The sequence below is a fragment of the Chrysemys picta genome, chromosome 14 (assembly GCF_011386835.1).
Source record: "Chrysemys picta bellii isolate R12L10 chromosome 14, ASM1138683v2, whole genome shotgun sequence".
Taxonomy (NCBI): Eukaryota; Metazoa; Chordata; order Testudines; family Emydidae; genus Chrysemys; species Chrysemys picta.
The window spans coordinates 5985147-6006444 of NC_088804.1; the positions used below are offsets into that span (position 1 = coordinate 5985147).

At 46.8% G+C, this 21298-nt stretch overlaps 1 protein-coding gene across 5 annotated transcripts in view; it reads left to right on the forward strand.

The window, feature by feature from the left end:
* Positions 1-21298, forward strand: part of PLEKHG4 (pleckstrin homology and RhoGEF domain containing G4) — a 157306-nt gene that overhangs the window by 77503 nt on the left and 58505 nt on the right. For all 5 annotated transcript variants that reach the window (XR_010592651.1, XM_065567563.1, XM_065567564.1 and 2 more), the window contains exons 9-10: positions 615-713; positions 3097-3245. Coding sequence is in view for 4 of the 5 variants with exons in the window: in XM_065567563.1 (XP_065423635.1) it covers positions 615-713; positions 3097-3245 (248 nt within the window). In the remaining variant the exon portion in view is untranslated. The remainder of the gene's footprint in view (positions 1-614; positions 714-3096; positions 3246-21298) is intronic.

The following is a 21298-nucleotide window of genomic DNA, read 5'->3' on the forward strand; positions in this document are numbered from 1 at the left end:
GACCCTGTATCTGTCACGGAGAATTTGCTGCCCAATCCCTTGGCTCACTGCTGACTCTTCAGACACCCCCATAGTTTAACACACCGAAGGGGTGAGCCTTCTGGGTTACAGTTGAAATGTTGCAGGAGGCCTGGGGCATATAACGCACCGAGACTTCTCACCGGAGTCTAGCATCATTGCTCTCTTGCCTGACAGCTAAAGCAGAAGCAGTAGAGCTCATATACAGCACAGCCAACCCTAACTGCAATGCCCCTCAATAGCTCGCCCTTCTCTGGGGAGTCCTGGGGGACCGCTGGTGTTCAGGAAGGCAGGCAGGGTCCCCTGACTCATGAGGATTGTACCTGTTGGGTTGCTTCTTCCTCTCGGAATCCTTCAGCCCAGCTTTCCATGATCCCACAGTTTTCCTAAGAGCAACTTTGTCGTATTAACCAGAATTCGTAAGTTTCACAGACAGAGCCCTGAACCCATCATACCCACCATGCCATCGGTCCACTGGAGATTTCCACCCACAGCTTTCTACCAATCCCTGTAGCTCCCTGCAAGCTGCTGTTTCTGTTCTGCCCCGAAGAAAACCGTGCAGACAGTAACCTCTGCCTTGTTCCTTTCCTCTTCAGAAACTGGAGCATTTGCTACAAGGATGTCAGGGCGCTTGTGCTTTCCTGCAGGGGGCCATTCAGAGGGTGGAGTCCTGTAGATTACCAGAAAGAGCTGAGGTAAGTGTTGTCTTCTAGTGCCAGACACAGGCACAACGAGCAGGATGCTAGACAGGGGCTGCCAGGCTGAAATTTTAATGCAATAATGGCAGCTCACCCTAAATGCTGCATTTTAAATTTTCTTTAATACTCAAATTCTCAGTAAATTAGGCAAAGCAAAGTTCTTAAAGTTAAACAACTGATGTCCGAATGGCGAAGTGTTTGTATGGAGATTGGGAAGATGGGACTTCATATCTGGATTAGAGAAAAATGGATTAAAAAGAGCAATTAAATTTATCGTCAAAGTAAAGTCACATTGACACAGGTCAGCTCTCTGCGTCCTGGGCCTACTCCGAAGCCCCTCCCGCTCTAGCAGTGAGTTGGCTATTGTAATGTTTGTTCTGGGGCTCAGATTTCTAAAGAGAACAAGAAGTACAGAAAAGATGTGGGCGAGGCGAGATGCATATAGAGACAAAATCCAGTGTTGTGAAAAGGAAATGCAAAAAAGGGCAAAGATCTGCACGCTGCCATGGAAGAGGACCTGGAAGGAAGCGGGAAACCCAACAGTGGAGCATCATGAAGGCTTTTCCAGGGTTCATTTCTAGCTTTCTTTCCATTCCTCTCTGGATGCACTTTTGCTTAAAAGCTCATACTTATTGTTCATTTCCCTGTTACAATAAGCAGACCCAGGCTGGTGTCGGGCCATGAGTTGGTTGGTATAACTCCCATCTATGTAACCTTGTCATCGTTCTCCTGTCCCCGTGCCGGGGGAGATTTCCACTCAATCAGCTTTGTGATGAGATGCCAGTGTGGTTTGTAATGGGATTTCTAGCTGTTAAGGGAAGAAACATTTGAGTAAAGTGAGTCTCTGATGACCATCTTCATGTCCAAAGAGAGGACTGATGTGTCTGAAATAAGTAGTGCCTTGGTGCTGTCAGTATTAGAAACCCCTCAGGGGAGGGCATTGTTCTGAGGGGTGTCATCTCATTGCTCTTTCTGAAGAGCCTGCGGCCAGGCCAGGGGAAAGGCGTTAACTGATGAGATATTGATTTCAGTGGGAAAGAAAGCAATGCTGTACAGTCCATATCCTTTCCAGGCTGTGCTTTCAAGGACAGAGAGAGGGGGCAGCGGGGGTGGGAGTGGGGGGAGTACGATAAAAGGAAGGCAAGGAGAACAGGACAAATTGTTCTCTCTGCAGTTACCGTTCAATAGCTTAGAAATTCAATTAACCATGCCAGTCAAATGGAAGCTAGTTTGGAGTGAGGAAAGATCAGGCCTTGCTAGAAGGCAAATGTGAAACAAAGAGCCTTTAATTACAGCACCGCGCCTGTCACTTGTTCCCAAGATTTATTGTCATGGCGGCTGACATCTAAAACTACAAAATCCTGCCTAGGAGACAGCCTTTTCTAAGTCCTGTTTGTACAAGAGCTTGTGGGGTTTGACGCTGGTCAAATGGACACTCTGAAAACGTCTCCCTCTTTCTCCCGAGTGTAATTCTGCAGCTGTAGAAAGCCCTACATCAGTAGGCCTCTGCAATGATAGCTTTCTGTTACTACGCCCAAAATGTATTTTCAAGGTACGCATGAGTTATACCAATCTAGGTAACCTTGTCATTGTGCAAGCAGCTAAAATTTATTGCCAGGCATCCTGTCCTCCAGCAGAGAGTGTGAAAGATGCTGTACCAGATCTTTCCTCCTCCTGCACGCGTATCCACCAACACCATGTGCCATCAGAGATGAACCTGTTGCCAGTACTTGGGGTGCAGTGAGGTCCATCACTTGGAGATGATGGGCTTTCATGCAATGGCTTTGGGTAGCAAAATGAGGACGAGCTGGAAGGCTTCTCTTTCTAGAGCCAAATCAATCAAACGAACACAGGGCTAGTCTACACTTACCGGCTGGTCCGGAGGCACGCCATCGATGTTCTGGGATCGATTTATCGCGTCTGGTTAAGACGCGATAAATCGATCCCGGATCGATCCCGGAAGTGCTCACAATCGACGCCGGTACTCCAGCTCTCCGAGAGGAGTACGCGGCGTCGACGGGGGGAGACTTCCGGCCGCGTCTGGACCGCGGTAAGTCCGGACTAAGGTACTTCGAATTCAGCTACGTTATTAACGTAGCTGAATTTGCGTACCTTAGTCCGAAGTCCGGACTAAGTGTAGACCAGCCCACAGTCAGCAACACACCACTGTCACATTGTTCCTGGCAGCCTGGAAGAGACAGGCTGTCTATTGAAAGGTCAATGGGGACTGAATTTTCCCCTCTAGCATTTAGAGAGGAGGCTTTTCGAGGGTCGGGTTGAGATGTACCATTGGGGCAGGGTGTGTTTTCTTTGTTCTGCTCATGCCTGTACATTGTAACAGCTAAATAACTGTATTTGCTTTGCTCTTCTAACTCCTCAGGAGGCCGGTGTTTTGTTGAGGAATTATAGGCAATTAATGAAGAACGTCCTTGATGACACGCGGCTGGTTAAACTGCAGCTGGAGGGTGGAGCTCTTCTGGCTAGGCTGAGGAAGGAGGAGTCCTGTGTTATTGTCACTGAGGACTACAGGTGAGTCCCTGGGAAGGCAGGGAAGAAGGAGAGGAAGCCAGACAAAGGCAGACAGAGACTGTTTGTGGGAAAAGCTTAAAAAGCTATCCAAGCAAAAAGTCCCCGTGCAATGCAGCTTTCCTGCTTTGACGGGTGTTTGGGGAAAACAGCAGAAATGAAGAATGTGATGAATATGCTTGTTTCTGATTTTTTTTCAAATACCAAGAACTGTCTTGTCTCTTTAAAATTCCTACTGACCTGCAGGGTAGATTCCTCTAGATAACATTGAGCTCCATTTTAAAACCAAACCCTTTCCTGTGCAGGGGTGGACTGCTCCTGCCCAGAGTTATGCTTGGATTTCATCTGCATACCACACATTTCTTACAAAATTGTCTTAAGTGGTGATGCCAACAGTGTTTCTACGTTAAATTCAAACTAAACTAAGCTAAAACAGCTTCTTTCACAGAGAGAGATTTTCTGGCCTACACATAATGGTATATTTTGTGCTGTGCTGAGGTCTGGTCTCCTTGGCTGTAGGTGCAGTTTGCACCCATAAACGATGTTCCTTGCATGTGTGCATCATGAAATCGATTGTGGCGCAAATGTCAGTAGTTGCAGTTCTCTCAGATTTGCACTTGCAAAAGAGAGGCTACCTCCTGGAAACTGTACTTGGCACAGTATGGCAATATACCTGGCATGGTATTATTATTGTTCCCTAGTAGCTGAAAGTCTGGGCTGTGGCCCCGTGTATGGCAGTTGGGCCAAGCGATCCACTCTGTGCAGTCTCCGTCATGCAACTAGTGAAATTGTGGCATGCAGATTAGCTGCAGAGTAAGGATTGACATTGGTCGAGTTGCCTGTGATGTCACAGTGGTCTAGGACTCTTGGCATGGCACAGATTCATGCCCAACTGTAGCTGTACACCACACGGGTATAATTCGTAAAGTCAAACTGGCTGACACCTTAAAATGAGACGGTAACAGACCATGAGTCCCAGTGATGACACAACTGGGTGATATTCTGAAGGAAAAGCGCTCCAAACCGTGCTGTTTTCATACTTTACATTGACTGTATAGACATTCTAGGCTTCGAGTGACAGTCCTGGAAACATATCATATAGATTCTCTGTATTACTGTCTTACCTAGAAGCCCAAGTCATGGACCGGGACTCTGTTGTGCTAGGTGCTGTACAAACACAGAACAAAGGGATGCCTCCTGCCCCCAAGAATTTACAATTAAAGTAAAAGATAAGAGACAACAGCTAGATACAGACAAGACAGATGGGGGAGGAAACAATGAGACGATACTAACCAAGTGTTTTGTAGGCATCATAACAAAGGAGAGTTTTAAAGACGTTAATGAGTTAGTTATGTGGATGTTTATGGGAGCTCCTCCCAGGTGTGAAGGGGGCAGCAAAGGAGAAAGCATGAAGGTACTTGTTTGAAAATCTAACAAGTGGACTGTGGAGGCTGGTATCATGGGGCGATTGGAGGCAGGAATCAAGTTACTTGGCATCATTGGCTTTTGTAAAGGGAAATTGTGCCTCACTGATCAGAATTCTTTGAGGGGGTCAACAAACATGTGGACAGGGGTGATTCAGTGGATACAGTATATTTGGACTTTCAGAAGGCCTTTGAGAAACTCCCTCACCAAAGGCTCGTAAGCAAAGTAAGCAGTCCTGGGATAAGAGGGAAGGTCCTCTCATGGATCAGTAACTGGTTAAAAGGGTAGGAATAAATGACCAGTTTTCACAGTGGAGAGAGGTAAATAGTGGTGTCCCCCAAGGGTCTGTACAGGGACCAGTGCTGGTCAACATACTCTGGAAAAAGGAGTAAATAGGGGGGTGGCAAAATTTGCAGACAATACAAAATTACTCAAGACCAGCTAAGTTCAAAGTAGGGCTGTCAAATGATTAAAAAAATTAATCGCGATTAATCGCACTGTTAAACAATAATAGAATACTATTTATGTAAATCTTTTTGGATGTTTTCCACATTTTCAAATATATTGATATCCATTATAACACAGAATACAAAGTGTACAGTGCTCACTTTATATTTACTTTTTATTATAAATATTTGCACTGTAAAAATAAAAGAAATAGTATTTTTCAATTCACTTAAGACAAGTCCTGTAGTGTAATCTCTTTATCATGAAAGTTGAATTTACAAATGTAGAATTACATACAAAAAAACTGCATTCAAAAATAAAACAATGTAAAACTTTAGAGCTTACAACTCCACTCAGTCCTACTTCTTGTTCAGCCAATTGCTCAGACAAACAAGTTTATTTATATTTGCAGGAGCTAATGCTGCCCGCTTCTTGTTTACAAAGTCACCTGAAAGTGAGAACAGACATTCTCATGGCACTGTTGTAGCCGGCATTGCAAAATATTTACATGCCAGATGCACTAAAGATTCATATGTCCCTTCATGCTTCAACCACCATTCCAGAGGACGTGCGTCCATGCTGATGACGGGTTCTGCTAGATAACGATCCAAAGCAGTGCAGACCAACGCACGTTCATTTTCATCATCTGAGTCAGCCACCAGCAGAAGGTTGATTTTCTTTTTTGGTGGTTTGGGTTTTCTAGTTTCCGCATCAGAGTATTGCTCTTTTAAGACTTCTGAAAGCATGCTCCACACCCCATCCCGATCAGATTTTGGAAGTCACTTCAGATTTTTAAATCTTGAGTCGAGTGCTGTAGCTATCTTTAGAACTCTCACATTCGTACCTTCTTTGCGTTTTGTCAAATCTGCAGTGAAAGTATTCTTAAAATGAACAACGTGCTGGGTCATCATCCGAGACTCCCATAACATGAAATATATGGCAGAATGCGGGTAAAACACAGAGCAGGAGACATACAATTGTCCCCCAAGGACTTCAGTCACAAATTTAATAAACGCAATATTTTTGTAACAAGCATCATCAGCATGTCCTCTGGAATGGTGGCCAAAGCATGAAGGGGCATATGAATGTTTAGCATATCTGGAACATAAATACTTTGCAATGACAGCTAAAAAAGTGCCATCCGAACGCCTGTTCTCACTTTCAGGTGACATTGTAAATAAGAAGCGGTCAGCATATCTCCCATAAATGTAAACAAACTTGTTTGTCTTAGCGATTGGCTGAACAAGAAGTAGGACTGAGTGGACTTGTAGGCTCTGAAGTTTTACAATGTTTTGGTTTTGAGTGCAGTTATGTAACCAGAAAAATCTACAGTTGTAAGTTGAGTTTTCACGATAAAGAGATTGCACTACAGTACTTGTATGAAGTGAATTGAAAAATACTGTTTCTTTTGTTTATCATTTTTACAGTGCAAATATTTGTAATAAAAATAATATAGTGAGTACTGTACACTTTGTATTCTCTGTTGTATTTGAAAATGTAGAAAAACATCCAAAATATTTTATAAATTTCAATTGGTATGCTATTGTTTAACAGTGCGATTAAAACTGCGATTAATCGCAATAAATGTTTTTTAATCGTGATTAATTTTTTTGAGTTAATTGCGTGAGTTAACTGCGATTAATTGACAGCCCTCGTTCAAAGCTGACTGTGAAGAGTTACAAGGGATCTCACTTGACTGGATGATAAAATGGAAGATGAAATTCAATGTTTTGCAAATGAGCTGCATGGAGAGAGAGATGAAGAGGTCATGGATGGCTGAGATTTTTGTGGAGATGGAGTAGCAAGAGAAGGGGAGCTGCAGGGGCAAGGAGGGAGAAGGGTGTGAAGTTAGGAATGGTGGCATGAGAGGGACAGAGGTGGGGATTGGGACAGGAGGGAGAGAAGGTGGGTTTGGAGAGAGGGCCAGGGTTGGTCCTTCAGAAGTAAGGAGAAGAAGGGCGTGGGACCTAGATTTGTGCTTGTGGGAAGAGGGGGAGATTGGGGTGGAGAGGGGAAGAGGAGCAGGTAGAGTGATGGGAGCTGTAGAGAGGAGCAAGGAAAGGGAAATGGAGCCAATGGGAAATTTAGGGAAAAGAATATCCCATTTATAATTTTTAATGGGATTAGTAAAATGCTATCTGGCATGTACTGGAACACGTCAGACTTTAGCAAAGAAAATAAATGCTCAAACTAGTAGGGGGAAAAAAGCAAAGGGGGCCTCTCTCTAAAAGCAGCATTGGATATGGATAGTTTAGCCATTTAGGAGTTCACAGAGGGTGGGGAAAATATATTTCTCCCACAAAAAATCCTAACTACACTCACGTAGACAAAGCTATAGGGAAATGACTGACTCTGAAACGTAATGTGGGCAGAGCCCTTTTGGAGAACCAGCCCCTTTGTTTGCTTTGGAAGACAAACTGCTTTGACCAGACAAAGGTCTGTGTGCTTGTATAGTGCGTGCAGAGCATGTGTAGTAGGTGTTTGTTCTGCCTGGTCAGTAAGGGTTGATCCAGTGCCTACTGAAGTCAGTGGGGCCAGATCCTTATGACAATGCCCAGCCTGCGAAACTTGGCTAAGCATTGACATCGGTGGATGAGGGAAGACCTCCTGCTCCTCCAAACCGTAGATCAGGGGTCTCAAACTCAATTTACCTTAAGGCCGGTGCCGGTCCTCAAATCCTCCCAGTGGGCCAATAACGTCACTGAAGATGGTGCTCAGAAAAGAAAATGTTTATATTGTATTTTTTATTTAGAATTTCTTAGAACTAATAAAACTGTCCTACAATTTTATTCAATTCTTCGCCTGCCAGAGAGTTTTTAGTGTTTGCCAGACACCTGGCAACACTTCAGTTCTGTCAGTTTGTTGGTTTTGGCCTCAGTGACTGAGCAGTTGAACCCTTCAGGATCGCAGCCAGGTGTGCGTCAGAGAGTTGTGTTCGGTATTTTGACTTGTTTATATTCATTGTGGGAAAAAGTGACACTGCCTCCGTGGCTGACTCCGCCCAGCGACTCGTGGCTAGGGACTATCTCTGTCCCTCTCCCCCAGCCAATGGGAGCTGCGGGGGACAGTGCCTGCAGCAGACGTTGCTGGCAGCGTGGCCGCCTGCGTCTCTCCTCCGCAGGCCACAGAGGGGAGGTTCTCGGGCCGCAGATGGCCCGCGGGCCAGGACTTTGAGACCCCTGCCGTAGAGTGATTACTGAAGCTACAATCCTCATAGTGTTTTGGCTGAAATAGCTGCCCACAAGCCTTACGTGTTCCGTTGCAGGGCAGAGGAGCAGAGAATTCAGGCAGCTCCATTCCCATCCTGTCCCTGTGGACTGTTTGAACCCCACCCCTTTAAATGGGGGAACCTCACTTGTTTCCCTGCTAGGGGACCCACCACACAGGCAGGGGAAGTTTAAGCCCCTTGCAGACATCCTGCTTATTCATGCCCAGCTTGGTGAGTGCATGTTCTCAAAACCGGTTTGCTGATTGTAGACACTCCTGGGCTTAAAACTACAGGCCTAATTTTACTCAAGCTGGGCTTGTCTTGCCGACCCCATTGAGACATACACTCCAACTGGGTTTGAAGAAAGCTGGTTGTTCTTTGAGTAGTGTCCCTATGGATGCTCCACTTCAGATGTGCATGTGCCTCTCAAGCCCTTGGTCGGAGATTTTTCCACTAGCAGTGCCTGTTCGGCCTGCGCATGTGCCCTGTGCCTCCTTATGCAGGACACCAGGGCTATATCGGGATGTGCGGGCGAGCCACCCTCAATTCCTTCTCTGCTACCTCAGCCCGAGACAGAGCTCTAGCGTGCCTGCCTTGAGCGTGCCTTGGCTATTTCGTCAACGTATCGTTTGTTTTGTTAGTATAGTTAGTTGTTAGTAGTAGTTATAGTTACTTAGTAAGTGTTAGCAGTGAGAGGACAGTTCTTTCTTTTTTTCTCTCTTCTCTTTTTCCTTGAGGAGTCTTGTCTTCCTGGCAGGGCATGCCTGGCTCACCAGGCTTCAGACGCTGCCTCTCCTGCCAAGAGGCTATACCTGTGAGTGACGACCACTCTAAGCGTGTCCATTGTTTGGGGGAGTCCCACGTCTCCCGGAAGTGCAGTTTCTGCCTGGTCCTCAAGTCGAGGGCAAGGAAGAGCAGGAAAGTTAAGCTCAGCCTGTTAGTGATGGAGCGCTCCCTTCGACCAGCCTCTGAGTCAGCTCAGGGGATCGCACCATACATCTGTCTCTGGACAGATCCAGTGCCCCTTCCACTTTGGCTCAGGCTTCCCCTAAGAAGAGGAGGTCATTAGCAGCTTCTGAGAGGGCTCCGAAAAAGAGGAGCACAGACTATCATCTGAAGTAACCTGCTCCTAAAAAGGTGCAATAGTCATCTCATCGGCCCACAGAGTTGGGGAGATCGGCGATGTGATGGCAGATCCCCCGCACCCTTCACTGTATTTTTCAAGGATAAGGTTTCTTTACACCACATCCTACATTCTTAGCTAAGGTTCTTTCGGAGTTCTACCTTAACCAATCTATTCATCTACCAGTGTTTTTCCTGAAGCCACACAACTCTTTGTAGGAGTCCTGTTTGCATACCCTATGCGTTAGAAGGGCTCTGGCCTTCTACTTGGATAGGACCAAGCAATTTTGAAGATCACCCAGGTTGTTCATCTCCTTCGCAGATAGATTCCAGGGATCCATGATTTCTGCTCAGACTATGGGATAGTGTATTGCTAGGATACCCGCCCTTCCTTCCCCTCTGCTTTGGGCTGTTCTCTGTGGGGACATTTGGGTAAAAAAGAAACCGAGGGCAGTTCACCCAGGCATCCCTGTGTAGCTTTAGTGTCTGGCAGTAGGAGGCAAAGGGCGCATGTGCACCTGAATGGGCACTGCTAGAAGAAAAACCACATGTGCACCTGAAGTGGAGCTAGGGTGACCAGATATCCCGAATTTATAGGGACAATCCTGATTTTTGGGTCTCTTCCTTATATAGGCTCCTTTTTACCCCCCACCCCCTGTCCTGATTTTTCACATTTGCTGTCTGGTCACCCTACGTGGAGCACCCATAGTGGGACACAGTTCAAAAGACTGCAGTCATTGCATAAGGTCAGTAACCTCTACTTATGCCTATTTGACCTTTAGAACTAGTAGTGAAGTAGCTGCAGATTTATACTGGGGCAAAATAGCAGAATTTGGCTCTGTGACTTGTAGATACACACAGGGCAGTCTTGTGCACAACCTTAGCTTTTGCATTTCCTAACTTTCGGGTGTGGATTGTACAATTTTATCAGTCGTTAGACAATTTTTGTATTTAAAAGGACTTGAAATCTAAGAGTTAAACACAGTTTTGCATTTTACTCTCGGGTCCCCCTGCCAATGTTTTGTCACTTGAGTCACACTTTCCTGTTAGTTAAAATGCTGTTCTGTCTCCCGTTGCTGTGTGGAAGCCTGACAGAAACAGGGGAATGTGACTCGCTACAATTGGCTGGAGCTGGGAGGTAGTGAGACCGACTGTACACAAGGCTTAGTCAAAGACTCAACGTAATCAAACCGAAACAATGGAGGAAATGATCGATTTCTCTAATCTGGCTTGGCGAGAGTCAGTACTTGTGTTCATAGTGGCTAAACCATGTCAGACTGCAGTGTGGCTTTTCAGGTGCCCGTGTCACTTTGATAACGTTCATTGATAAGGCATAGAAAGGACTGATACCGTTTACAATCGTTCCTATTTGGATGCCGTGTGTGAAAGGCCAGCTCCGTCTTTGTCCAGTGCCTGTACTAAACCACACTAAGCAAAACTCTTCCGAAGGATAACCCCAGTACACTTGGTGGCTTGGAAGGCCTAATTTCCCTTGCTAGCTCGTGGCTTGATGTGACAGAAAATTCAAGTCATAACATGGGAATACAGAGCAAAACAAACCCAGTGGAAAACATTTAATTAATGCCTTCTTTCAGGTTTGTGACCTATGCACTAAACTATGCAGGAGCCCACATCGGTGGCCTGGAAAGGAAGCAGGCTTGTACTCCCTGGAGTGGGGTATTCTCTGACAAACACCTTTTGGAAATACAGTGCAAAAAACCGCACTTCAGTCATTCTTTAGTAATGAGCCATCCCCACCCTGCCCCATGCCCCAACTGTTAGTTTTGGCTCCCTGCCCTCCTCCCCACCCTCTCTAGCATGCGTGTTTACCGTTCTGTGCTTTCCACGGCACGTAGAGCAATCTCCCTGGATGTGACAGCCGGGGACCGGACCTGGAGCATTCGGAGTTCCTAAATCTGAAGGTTAAGTGGCTTGTCTCAGACATTGACAACCACGCCATCAGTGTAAGAGATGTTGTTAATTGAGAAGAGCCTGGTGTGACATGTAAGTCTGTGTTTCAGACAAAATCTTGAAGTTTCACTTAGGCCTATAGACGACTGCAGTGTAGCTGTCTGTTGGTCCCCTGGCTGGATGTTCTTGTTCTCTAATCCACCCTTAACGTAGAGCAGATCGGGAGCCAAAGCTATCTGCGCTCTCTTCACATGGAACCCCTAAACCTGCTCTTCCTCCTGCCCCAAGAATGGCCAGGTGTAGAAGACGGGCTTGGCCAATCAGGCACGGATCAAGTCAAGGAAATGAAAAGATTCCTGTCCCAGTCCAGCCTAGGGGGGAATCTTGTCTAATAATGGTCTTGGAGCCTCAAAAAGTGTCCTGCTGAGTGCTGAGGCTGGCAGCATCTACTTGGGATCTTCCATAGCCCTCCGTGACATGGTAGCCAGCATGTAATTTCTGCTGAATAGAGTCCTTGGGGGGCAGTGTTTTCAGCTGCAAGTACCGTACCTCTGTGTTTGTACCCAGGATTTCAGCTTGCTATACTTGGCATACTAAACTCAGACGCATTAGCATGGACAATGGAAGCCTCCAGATTCTACTGTACAGATCCTTTGGTGTAGTAGCTTTGGCCTGGCTGGTGTTGAAATGCAAATCTAGGAATCGCAGCTAGTCCTGCTGTTGCTATTAGCCGAAGAGCAGACAAATAATGTAGATAGATAATAGCAGCATAAAAATGATGGACTCTGCCTGCAATAGCCAGACCCCGCTACTGCCCGTGAAATTCCTCAGTGCCATTTCAAGCAGCAAGTGAACTCCTCTGGCAGGTAAATTCTGTGTATTTAAGAGGCGTTTTATTTTGCATACCAGCTCAGAGCAAACTCATTGCGACATTAGTTTTGGTAAATATTCTAGTTCACTGCTTAGGGTGTGGGGGATTTAGACACCGATTCTGTAGACTCTCATCTTAAGCACTGAAAAGCCAGGTGAGGTGAGGCAGCATCAGCGTAAGTCCTTATGAAAGAGTGCGATCTGGGGGCTAGGGGGTGAGTGGAGGTGAGTCCCTAAAACCTAGTCTCCATCTTCGCATTTCTCACCATTGCACTTCCATTAGTGCCGCTACAGCAGTGTAGAAAAATTGGGAGCTCTAACACAGACGAGGTGCCCAGTGGCTGCTGATCTTTTAATCACCACATCATCGACATGTGCTCTGAGTCCGTTTAGTCTAGCACCAGAGAGCCCCAACGTTTTAGTACTGCGGCTTCCTTACAGATATTCTAAAACTTGGTGGCACAGCCAAATACCTTTTTTTTTTTTTAAAAAACCAACCGAGTACATTAGATTGAAGAGGGTTACCAGAGTTTGGATGGTTCTGAGACTGTATTCGACCACATACGGTTTAATTATATAATCTGATCTAATTTGGGATTTCAAAGCTATCATTTGAAAATATCTAATTTTTTGGCATGTTCAGATTCAGCCTAAAATGTCAGTGAGAAGAATGGGCCTGTTAAATAGAAGTTCTTCAGCTATTGTACCTGCTTGGACAACGGTCCCATAACACAGAAGCTGAACCATGTTGGCCAGTCGGTGGCTTCATCATGCTGCAGTGCAAAATATTGACTCTTCTTAAGTAGTTCTGTCAGTGGGTCCCGCATGTTTTCTGCAATGTCATCAGTGTATTGACAGATGGCATAATTTGACCTAGGAATGGTTTTCAGTGCCAGGGCTGTTCCCCAATCATAATGCTATATACCGGTATGTCTATTGCTGCTGGAAGTAGAAGGGTCTTCTATGGTGTATGCTGGGTTGCATTTTGCAATGTGCATGGCCACAACAAAAGATACTTCTAAGACTTTTTGAGGAGCAGTTTTCTTCTTTAGCAACCTTCTCTCTGAATTTTCTATACACTGAGTTGGCTACAAACTCCACTGAGCACTATATTTTTGTCCTTGGGCAAGCTTACACTCTTTAGTCTTCTTACACGGAACTAACTTGCCACTGTGTTGCTACAACTGTTGCCTATGCACTGAGAAGAAAATATCAGTATTTATAGTACAGCACACTAAAACTGCAAAGGTGACCAGACTAAACCGAGACTCTTGTAACACTTTAATTATACAACTAAATAAAGAACAATGACCGGAGGCGCTAATTTATCAGTGCAATATATATTGTATATACATTATCTTAGAATTACATCAAATGCGTGACAGATAATATATATGTACCCACAACGTAGTAAGGTTCATCTTTATTGAACACGACTTGTTATGTTGTATGCAGTGTTGTAGTAGCCATGTTGGTCCCAGGACGTTAGAGAGACAAGGTGGGTGAGGTAATACCTTTTATTAGACCAACTTCAGATCAGACCTAAAGAAGAGCTTTGCGTAGCTCAACAGCTTGTCTCTCTCACCTACAGAAGATGGTCCAAGGAAGATATTACCTCACCCACCTTGTCTCTCTTGTTATGTTGGACATTTCTCTTGAATACCTCAGGTTTCATCTGTACCTGTATAGTTTCAAAATATATTGTCGTACTCCTAAAAAGGGGAACTCCTGCTGTTTTTGTTTTTTCCTCCAGCCCCTAGCATCTATTAATTGGGATCTTGTTAAGATTGTAAATGGGCAACCTTAATTTGTATATGACCAGCCAGAGTGAGATTAGCTACTCCCCCCGACCCGTAGGAACGATAACCCTAACTCCAAGTGCCCTACCCATAGAAACCCTAATTCTAACTTCCAGTCCCCTATGCCTAGGAACCCTGACCCTAGGGCAGGAAGCCCTACCAATAGGAACCCTAACTCCATGTTCCCTACCCATAGGAACCCTAACCCTAGGGTGGGGAGCCCTACCCATAGGAACCCTAACTCTAACTCCAGGAGCCCTGCCCATAGGAAACCTAACTCCAAATGCCTTACTCATAGGAAGCATAGCACTAGGGCGGGGAGCCCTACCCATAGGAACCCTAACCCTAACTACATGTGCCTTACCCAGCAGTGAGGCAGTGGTACCTTTATCTGTAATGCTGGTGAGACCCTTACTGGAGACTGGGTCCAGTTCTGGTGTCCACCCTTCAAAAAAATGTTGAAAAATTGGAGGGAGTTCAGGGAAAAGCTACACAAATTTGAGATCTGGAAAATCTGCCTGAGAGAGTGTCGCTGAAGGAGCTGAGTGTGTATAGTTTATCAAAGAGAAGGAGAAGAGGTGATCTGATCAAAGTCCATCAGCTCCTATGTGGGGAGAAGATTTCTGATAGCAGAGGCCTCTTTTTAATCTAGCAGACAAAGGCAGAATGGGAGCCAGTGGCTGGAAGCTGAAGTTAGACAAATTCAGACTTCAAATGAGACTCTCTCTTTTCAGGGAGGTGTAATTAACCATTGGGACATGATGTATTCATCACTTGAAGTGTTTAAATCAAAATTGAATGTCTTTCTAAACGATATACCCTAGAGACGCCTTACTCAGCCATGCTTCATGGGGTGCACTACGCAGGAGGTCAAAGGAGTGGTCCCTTGTCCTGAAAACCTAGGAAATAGGTGTGTAAATGGCACTAGTGCCAAGGAGGGAGAGGAGTTATTTAAGAGGGTCAAAGGGATTATACCTCTTGTGTGCCATGTGCAGCACTCGCTTCCCAAAACTTCCAGGTGCAGTTTCAGCGTGTTGGTTTTATTTTATAAAAGCCATTATGTGGTTTGGAGCTTCACTAATTTGGGACCCTCCTCTCCTCTTTGCCTATGCAGCAGTATGGTGGCTGAGATCAGCTGAATTGTGTTGTTGACCGTCCCTAAATGGTTGCCATTGAAGACTGAGGCCCGAGAGAGCTCGGACCCCTCTGAGTTTGCCAGAATCCACACTTCTTGGCATTCAGGGTTCTAGCTTCATGTCTATACATACAGCGCTGCAGTAGCACCGCTGTACCAATTCTCCCAATCAGTGCTCGTTTCGCCGAAGCAGCGCTCCACTGTCTGCCGCTGCTCCGTGAACATCACCAGCAACCTGGATTTGTTTTTTTGCTATGACTTTAGCAATCTATCCTCAAAGAAATCGTCCTGCCCCTCTTTGTTGTGGTTCTTCCCGTGGCTCTGAAACGTTCACGATAACGGTGCAGAACTGGGAAGACGCCGTGCTTCGGTGGGATGGTGGACAGCAAAAAGTGCTGCGCCGGTTTGTGGGATTTATAAAGAATGTGTGAAAATGCTGAGATAGGGATGGAGAAAATTGCATGATGGGAACTTGACCCCTGTGCAGCTCATGTGTGCCCCACAATGCATTGCAAAAAATTCCCATAAGGCATTGCACTGGAGGATGGCGTGTGGCCCACTGGGACACCTACCCATAGTGCACTGCACTTTGCATCAGCACAAACACTGCTGGTGAGTATGTGTAGCACCAACGCAAGCAGCCAGATATGCCTGTGCACAAGCGATATACTAACCGTGACAGTTTTATACCTTTAACTTGCGTCAACCAAAGTTTGTTGTATGTACGTGGCCTCAGGCACTCTGCAAATCTGGTTAAGGACCTCAGGGTTTGACCATTATTATTACAGACTGGTCCCTTCTGGCTTTAGAATCCATGAAGGGAGGTCATGTTATATTTGGTCAATTTCTCTTGAAAGAATGTGTTCTGATCTCTCCCCGGTGAGCAGGTCACTGCTCCATGTTTTCATCCATTTGTGTGAGGTGTAGGGCAAAGACGCACACAGCGACATTTCTACCCAGACACATGCCTTCGCTCCAGGCTGTCGTTTTCGGACAGTCCAACCTGTTCTCTGTGTTTACGTGGTGGTTGGAGCCTGGTGACAAGCACTCACATCACAGTTAAACAAGCCCTGTTGCTCTGTACATAAAGGAGTGCACAGCCATTCGCACGTTGAGCACATTCCAAAGGTGTGTGATGGAGGCTGCAGTTCCTGAGTTTCTCAAAGACCAGCCGAGGAGGTCAAGGCCTTTTTAGGTAAGTTTTGGTTGCTCCTTGAGGTGTCCCCTTGGGTCCCCAGTTCTGTAGTGAAGGTAGGCAGTGCGTCACGGTCCTGAAACACCTTTCTCCCATGGGACAACATTCCCGTAGATGGAAAATAGCATACATGGTGGGATTTACAGTGACAGGAGGGTGACCAGACGTCCCGATATTTCGGTGTTGTGACGAACTGGGACTGTTCTTACTGTGGTCTGTGAATGCTGACAGGGGAGTGTGGCTAGGATAGTCTGCATTGGGGGATGGGAGACTGGCTGCGGGAGAATACCTGAGCATGTAACATGAGAACCCAGGAAGGGGTTAGAGGCCAGGTGACACCTTTGCCCGGGAAACTGAACAAAGGTTGGGGAGAGAGTTCAGAGCTGGCTGGTGACATGGCTGGGAGGCAGACGCGGCTCTGACCTCCCAAGGGGGCTGGGGTGCCCTGGGACCCCAAGATGGACCTAACTGAGGGGGTCCTGTTGTCTGTGCCTGCAAGACCTGTCTTGGACTGTATTCCTGTCGTCTAAATAAACCTTCTGCTTTACTGGCTGGCTGAGAGTCATGGTGAATCGCAGGAAGCCGGGGGTGCAGGGCCTTGTGTCCCCCCACACTCCGTGACAGGTGTCTGTCCCGATATCCACCGGCAGCACTGTGCTTTTTGTTTTTGTTTTTGCTCAGCCGGCGGGCCCCTCCCCCCCCCCCCCCCCATATGTCCCGATATTTTCTTCCCCTCAGGTGGTCACCTAAGTGACAGAAAGGGCAAGGTGCTGAATCCCAGCTTGTAGCCAACCGAAGCTACTGCTGTTTCCTTACTAGGTACTTGCTCATGCAAAAGTCTAATTGATTCAATGACCGTTTTAAATGAGGAAGAATTCAAGGTTCTGGCTCATTTTTGTTCAGTATTTGCATTGTGCCAGGTGTGCGTTGGGTACCTAGTTACATGCTGCACATAGGGACTTCTTAAAAATATTATGGAAAAAATAACCCCGTGTTGTCCATGCTGGACCCCAGTTCTGCTGCCTCGTTGCTTCTGGGTCAGCCTGCTTCTTCCCACAGGCCTGGCTGGTCCTATGGATGAGTTGGGAGCGGTCAGCTATTCTGACGTTGGTACAGATGTCATGGTACAGCCACGGTCACGATATATAGTGTGAAGTAATGGATTGTGTAGAAGAGGGTACGTGGAGCGTGTGCAAAGTTGGGGAACGTGATTTATAAATGAGGATTGTCCCCCTAGATCTGTGTGTTGTGCTGAGTCTTTCAAAGGAGGAGTAATTCTTACTCGGAGAACACGAGCCGGCTGGATAACACAATGCTCAATGCAAATCAAATAACAGTTAATATGAATGTAGAACTAGATCCCGGTCTTCTCATGCTAGGCAGTGCTTGTAAAGCCACTTACAAACATGAAGTACAATTATCCCTGTAAGTAGATTGTCTTATCCAGTTTTATTCCAATGTAGCTTCTTTTGTTGATCTCATTGAGATTTCAAAATCAATCTGAGTCTGACCCATGGGTATTATAGTAGCATCCCCGCAAACACTGTTTCCTTCTGCTGCCTTGTGCTGTTAAACTGTGAGGTACCAATCACTGGATGAACCACACAACGCCTTGAGATTAATGGCAGCGAACTCACCCTCATTTATCATAGCTAAGGGTCAGTTAATCGTAAGCCCCCAACTAAGACAAAAGGGGTTTTGGACTGAGTGACTGGCTACAGTTTGTGAGTCATGAGTGGCAGTTTTATTTTGGGGGGAATGTAATCAATATTTGAGGGGGGAAAGTTAGACATGTGAATGCTTCCTTGTAGGGGAGGGGCATTAGGGGCGGAGGAGTGTGTGAAGAGGGGTTTTGAGCTGTAGGGAGTGGAGGGAGTTATGGGAAGTGAGATAAATGGGGATGGATGGTAGGGGAGCTGAGAGAGTGGGGATTCAGGCAAGAGAGGCATGAGACCCCCCAGCTCTTCCAATGCACCCCTAGCTCTGCCAGTGCACCCCAACATTGTACACTAACCCCCTGCACTCTCCAGATTTTCCAGTGAACCTCAACCCCCCTGGATCTCTCAAAGTATTTGGGTAAAAAAATATAGACGTGTGAATGCTTCTTGGGAGAGAAGGGGCGATTGGGGGTGCAGGAGTGGAGGTCTAGGGGTTTGGGGCTGCAGCAAGAGGAGTGGGGTTATGGGGAGGGGATAAATGGGGATGGGTGTTGGGGAGGGGGAGTGGTTGGGGGCTAAGGTGAGGGAGGCTTGGGAGTTAGGGGGTGGAGGGGTGGGACAGTGGATGGGAGGTGTGGGGGTGAATTTCAGGAGGCCTGGGGAGAATAGGGACAAGGGCACCTGTCAGCTCCACATGCTGCATGTGCCCAGATCTGGAGCGCTCTTGCCCCTCTAGGGGGGTCTGAGCCCCTTCCCTGCCCCCCTCATATGGTCTGGTTTATGGAGTCCCTGCCCATCTGGGAGTGCCAGAGTCGCTCTTGCTGGGGGGGGGTGTGTGGGGGGGATCTGGGGGCTCATGCCTATCTACAGGAGTTGGACCTATGGTTACCAACACTGTATTTCAAAAATAAGGGACTGTTTTCTTAGCACCCCCACTCCCCTCTCTTCCTGATATTTTATTTTATTATCATAATCATTAATGAGCACGACTCACCTACATTCACTGGAGTAGTTCCCGCTGCGCCTGATCTTGTACAGCCATGAAGAAATAAGGGATGTTCCTTCTAATAGGAGACTGTTGGCATCCTTAGGACCCCTCCTCACTTCATGTGAGCCAGGTTCTGGGGGGCTTGTCCTTTTGGGCAAGTCTCAGACCCCTTCTCTGTCCCCATGTGAGTGAGGATCTGGGAAGGCCTGCCCCTTTGAGTGGGGAGCTGAGAACCGGTATGCTTCACACCTATCCCGCATGCAGGATATGATGCAGGCTCTAAGGCAGTCAGGAGGGGCATGGGAACACCTACTGGGTTGGTTCACACGGCTCAGAGCTCTTGTTTCAGGTTGTATCATTTCCAGGGGCTGTTCTCATTCAATGAGACTATCGCATTGACATGAATGGGCCACTTCACCCCCTCAGAGTCTCCTATGTTGCAGGAGGATGTGGAGAGAAGCCCTTTCCCTCCGGCCTTCCCGTTTAAAGGTGTTTGTGACAGTTCTTGGGGCGCCCAGGACTGAGTCACCTTGTTACCCTCTGCCTCTCGTGAGAGAAAGTCCTGCCGGGGCTAGCTGAGTGTTAGCCACTCACACTGTGCCAACCCTGCCTTTGCCCTGCAGGCTAACAGGAGGTGCACCCCGGTTCCCACGTCCCCTTGAATCATTCCTCTCTGACATCCAGCCCCTGGCACTGGCTACTCACAGAGATCCCAGAGCCTCTCCCTGCACAGGACCCTGTGCCACGGTTTATCAGCTTTACCTTAAACCACCACTCCTGTAAACCACACAGCACTGCCGAGCACTTACACTAAAACAAAAGAAGGTTTATTTAAGGAAGAATAGAGATTCCACTAGAAACAGGAGCAAGTGCTGGAAACAAATGGCTACATACAAAACCAAACCATCAAACTCGAACTCGGGGCAACACTTGTTAATAGTTACCTTTCCTATAATAGGTCCTATAACTTTTCTAGCTAATATAAAAGGTTCTCCCCCTCCCAAAATTCAGTCTGTCGCAGAGCTGGCTGGCTTCCCAGGAATCAGGACCCAATCTTTCATGAAACACCCCTGCTCCACCAGACGCCTCTTCCCCACCCTGTGAGATACCGAGTCCGGCCTTTGTCTCTATTCAGAGACCTGCAGTCCCTTGTTTTACCTCCCAGTGGTTTCAGTTGTCTTTCATGGTTTTCTGTTGATAGTTCTGTGATGGGGCAAGGGTAGACAGCTGAGCCTTGCGTTGAGTTACTGGCTAACCAGGGAGGAGTGGCAACTCCCGCCCGCTTGAATGGCCATCACTGACACACACATTTCCCTGCTGACTAACTTGTACGCCAAGCCTATGAGGTGTCATTTTCAATATTGTCACATTACTCCTTAAATATTACTCATACACACATCCCGCAACAATTATGAATATTGATACATTACAAGCTTTCAGTAGAGACCTCACATGCTATCCTTTATGGATAAATACCATGAAAGCAGTATATTCGGCGTAGTGAGTTTGTCAGGTCTGAGACAGGAGTTGCTTGTAAAGGACGACCTTCAAGTCACCTCTCTTGCTAGCTTGAAAATATTGCATTTGCAGCTGCCCTTTGTTTCCTGCCCTTTTATTAGTTCTCATAACTGCACTGTAGACACAGTCCTCTGGGCTGAAGTCTGACAAGGCCTTGCTGAATGGCTAAGTAGACATTGCGCTCTGCATCTTGGCTAACTACATCCCAGCCCAAGTTTCGGAGAACTCCCATCAGTTAATTAAGCCTGGTTTCTCTTTGCTGAATCCAGGCTGGTTATTTTTAATCAAGCCGTGCTTTCTCAAGTCTCCTTCCCTTTGATCTTTTCAGAAATGTACACAGATACTCAGCTCAAGTGATATCAAACTGGCAGCCCTGCAACGTCATGGGATGCCCTGACTCTATATAGATAATGACTTGGACATAACTGCCCCCTCTCTGGTCTGTGCTGAGCAAGCCGTAAGCTGTCTGCTAGGAAGCTGATTTTCCAGACAGTTTGTTTTCTGCTCTTGTATTTGGGATGTGAAGGGGTGAACTTGATCGGAGTTCCTGGGATGTTTTAATAACCCCATTCCTGCCCCTCCCTGTGCCCCACCTCGCAGTTCTGCGCACCGAGGGGAATCGGGCAGACTCCAGTCCTCACACAGACTGCCAGGGACGTTATAATTCTCTTGGTACGTGTGCTGGGCACAAGGCTGAGAGAAGGAAGGCCATGGATCCCGGAACACAGTGGGACCTATTGGCTGACATCATGTCCCAGCAGACTGGTTCAGTGGTGAGCC